Genomic DNA, 3543 nt, shown 5'->3' with positions numbered 1-3543 from the left:
GTTCATGTGTGACAGTTTCCTAAAAATTCTATTCAAAATGGTTGGCACCAGAAGCGGGATCAACACAACCACTTCCTCAGAGAAAGTGAAAGCCACAATGAAAAGGAAAAATGTCGCAACAAGGAAACCTAGCGCTGAAAGCAACATGCACAAGGTTAGGGTACGGGGACTGTGCCCCAGTGAACGCGTCGATGGTCAGGCCGGAGGTGCAATCGCTGGGTCATCTGTTCCCCCTGAGAATCCATCCCTCTCCGCCGTCAGAAGTGCCATGCTCAAGAAAGCCGCTCTTTCGATCACCGACATTACAGGAGATGCAAGCTCCAACAGTTCTTCCAAAGAAGAGACACGAGACGAAGTTGTTCCTGAAGAAGAAGTTCGCTCTGGAGGATCTCCTATCGAGAGTCCTCACAAGATTGTTCAAGGTAACCCTAAAGCTTCTGATATCCCTGTTGATAATCCTAAGGATAGGGACTTTCTTCCCAATGTTCAAGAGCCTCCTCCTGTTGATGCCATTGGAGGTATTCTGGGTCTAAGTAAAGAAGTCACGAAAGATGTTCCTGCATCGTCTCTGGGGCAAGAGAGGAAGGGAGACCTTGTTCAGGAGGTTGGAGAAGACATTCTCGCTTCTCCGAAGAAGAAGGTTCAGAGAGATGATGATGTCTGCTTAGCCACCCTTCTTTCGGAAAAGAGAACGAAGAAGAGGAAGTCTCTGGAAGAAAGCTCTACTACTGTCCCCATCACGGTCAAGAAAAAGAAGAAAGAAAAGGTGGGCATGATTAAGAAGCGAGTAAAGAAAACGGCTCAGACTCCCTTGTCTCCTGTTATTGAGGACCAGGTGGTTGAAGAAGAAGAACCTGTTCTTTAACTTGGATTGGGAAACAAGAGATATGTGGGAGGGCAAAAGCTTCCGAAGAATGTCCCTGCTGCCCCGATGGATAATGTCTCTTTCCACAAAGAAGATGGTGTTCTCAAATGGAGATATGTGTATCATCGAGCCATTTTTCCTGAAAAGGAATTGTCTGCTGAGGCGCTGAAAATTGATGCCGTCATGGAGCTCCTACACGACGCCGAGATGCTCAGGACTGTCACTAGCATTGGGGTTTTCTATCCTACGCTGGTGAAGGAATTTATTGTCAATCTTTCCCCATCCTTTGATTCTCCAGAAGACACAGAGTTCAGGAAGGTTTTCGTCAGAGGACATTGTTTTGAGATATCTGGATGTGATCAACAAGTTCTTGGGTCGTGGGAAGATTATCACAGCCGATCGGGTTCCCTCTCTGGACATCATCGCGCAAGAAATCACTGGACACGAAACCAAGGTCTGGCCTTCAAAGGGGACTTTGCCTTCTGCCAAGCTTACTGCCAAATACTCCATTCTTTATCGCATTGGCATCACCAATTAGGCTCCCTCCTCTCATGGGTCGAGTATCACAACAGATCTCGCACGTCTCATATTTCAGATAGGTACACGCTCTTGGCAAAGCATGCCAAGTCTTTTGCTATAAAGCTCCCCATAGGCTTTCCCTCTCTTATCAATGGGATCCTGCTTGATCAAAACAAGAACATCTTGAGAAGTTCAGATGTGGTGGATAAACGACCTGGTGCTCTCACCTTCAGTCCCAAATTATTTGAAGGGAAACATGCCCAAGATCTTATCAGACCTTCTGTCGAGACATCTGACGCCCCTGCGAGCAATCTTCACTTCGGATCTATGACAGAAGATGTTCAGAGAAAAGTGGTGAAGGAACTTCTTGAAGAGGTTGAGACTCTTAAAAAGACCATCGAGACTCTCTCCTCCAGGAAGACCAAGTGTGAAGCTCTTATCAAGGATCTTACTGCCCTGAGCTCAGCTACCTCTTCTTAGCCGGGTCAAGCCTCTGTGTCCCATGTTTCTGAAGCCGCTGAAGAATCTGAGAGTGCTGACAGGGCTGAAGACGATGATGAAGTCTTTGGGAGTGACCAGGATATTGTTGGTGGTTCAGCTTAATTCTTTTTCTCTCAAGACCTGGTCTGTAATATTCTACCTTTTAAGACATCTTTTGCTACTTCTTCTATGTGTTTCAGACTGATGTGTTTTTCTGGATGGTATGTAAGACAGCTTTCTCATACTTTTGTTGGTTTATGATATGCTGTGTTTTCAAGTTCTCATCTTTCCAGGTCTTTTGTTCCTCCATCTGTGTTGGTCTATCCTTGCCTTTTGATTTTTTTTAGGCAATCAGGGGGAGAGGCGTCATGAGGTCATTTATTTTGACTCTCTTCTTTGATCATGACGCTTGTATGAGAAATGGTCCTGGAAGTGCTTGCCTAAAAAATAGCCAAAGGGGGAGATTGTTGTTACTGTTGTCAATGGTGCCCACAAGAAGAGTTGTAGTCTTTATTTTGTACATTTGATGTAATAAAGTCTCATGAAGACTCTTGCTTGTAATTGCCTATCTATTCATCAATAAAGTTGAAACGTTCATTCATTCTTTCTTTGTTTGAAGCTTTATGATAAAACCTTAGTCTTTTAGTCCATAAACAAACTTAACAACTTACGAAGAGACAAATGTAGATTTGCATGAACAAACTCTTCGTAGTTTGCTTAAAACGATATATTCGCAATCTTAGGGTCAAAGGACTATTGACCTCAGTATGATTGTTAGAAGAATCTATGATGTCTGGTTATGAGGCATTGAGAGTTTGGGACTCTATAGTTCTTCTAGGTATCTTCCGAAGATACTGAATTGACCAGTGCACTTCTAGAGACAATATAAGAACAAACCATTTAACCTCTTATGTCTCGAAGTCACTATGTATGAATTGCATCATGCTTACCTTAATCCTGAAATGAGACATGCCATTTCACACCTTAGTATTCTCATTTGAGAAAGTCAAAGTTCGGACTCACTATGTGATTCCGAACAAGGCCTATTGGTGAAATACTAAGTTGTGAGTCTGTCATGAGTAACTTTGTGAAGTTCTCATAGATATGGAATTCATGTACAAGATTGCTGAAATGCAATGTATGTCACCTCATGCTTTGTTCCTCGGAGTGTGAATAAATGAACTGGTCAGTGTCCAAATTGAGTCCTGACTCTTTTGGATGAAACAATGTGACTTGTTAGCTCCTCGTCAATACATTGTTTCTAACTTATTCACAAGCGACAAAGGACTTGAGGAAATAACAGCTAGAAGGGTAAAATGGTAATTTAGTAAATCCCGACTAGCTGATGACATTCATGAAGGGTAAACATAGATAATATTCAGTGGATCCGCTCATTACAATTAGGTGAATTCTTGAGTAGAAAATAAATTCATTTGAACCGAGAGATTTTCAGTGTCAGCTCTTTAGTGGAGTCTGTTGGCATTAAGCTAAACTTGGAAAAGGTTTGTGAACTTTTGAGTCCAAGTGTTTAGCTAAAGCTTTGTTCATTTGGGTCCATGAGGTCACTATCACGAATCACACGATAGGAATAGTTAAACTGGAAGCTAAGTCAAAACAAGAACGGAAATAGTTAAAAGGGTATTTTTGTCTTTTGAGACAAAGGATGAAATGAATGTCAA

At 42.3% G+C, this 3543-nt stretch overlaps 1 protein-coding gene across 1 annotated transcript; it reads left to right on the top strand.

The window, feature by feature from the left end:
* Nucleotides 1–931: 931 nt before the first annotated feature.
* LOC149394927 (uncharacterized) lies at nt 932–1864 on the top strand. Its single transcript, XM_089614153.1, has one exon. It carries the CDS (start codon nt 932–934, stop codon nt 1862–1864), a length of 933 nt encoding a protein of 310 aa, XP_089470279.1.
* Nucleotides 1865–3543: the final 1679 nt, after the last annotated feature.

This window comes from Urtica dioica, chromosome 5, assembly GCF_054948205.1.
Source record: "Urtica dioica subsp. dioica isolate 48M chromosome 5, U.dioica_male_clone48M_v1_H2, whole genome shotgun sequence".
Taxonomy (NCBI): Eukaryota; Viridiplantae; Streptophyta; class Magnoliopsida; order Rosales; family Urticaceae; genus Urtica; species Urtica dioica.
The sequence above is the reverse complement of the archived record's forward strand: the minus strand, read 5'-3'. Positions and strand labels throughout refer to the sequence as shown.

Coding starts and splice junctions, on each gene's coding strand:
- LOC149394927 (XM_089614153.1), top strand. CDS start 932: ATGGATAATGTCTCTTTCCACAAAGAAGATGGTGTTCTCAAATGGAGA.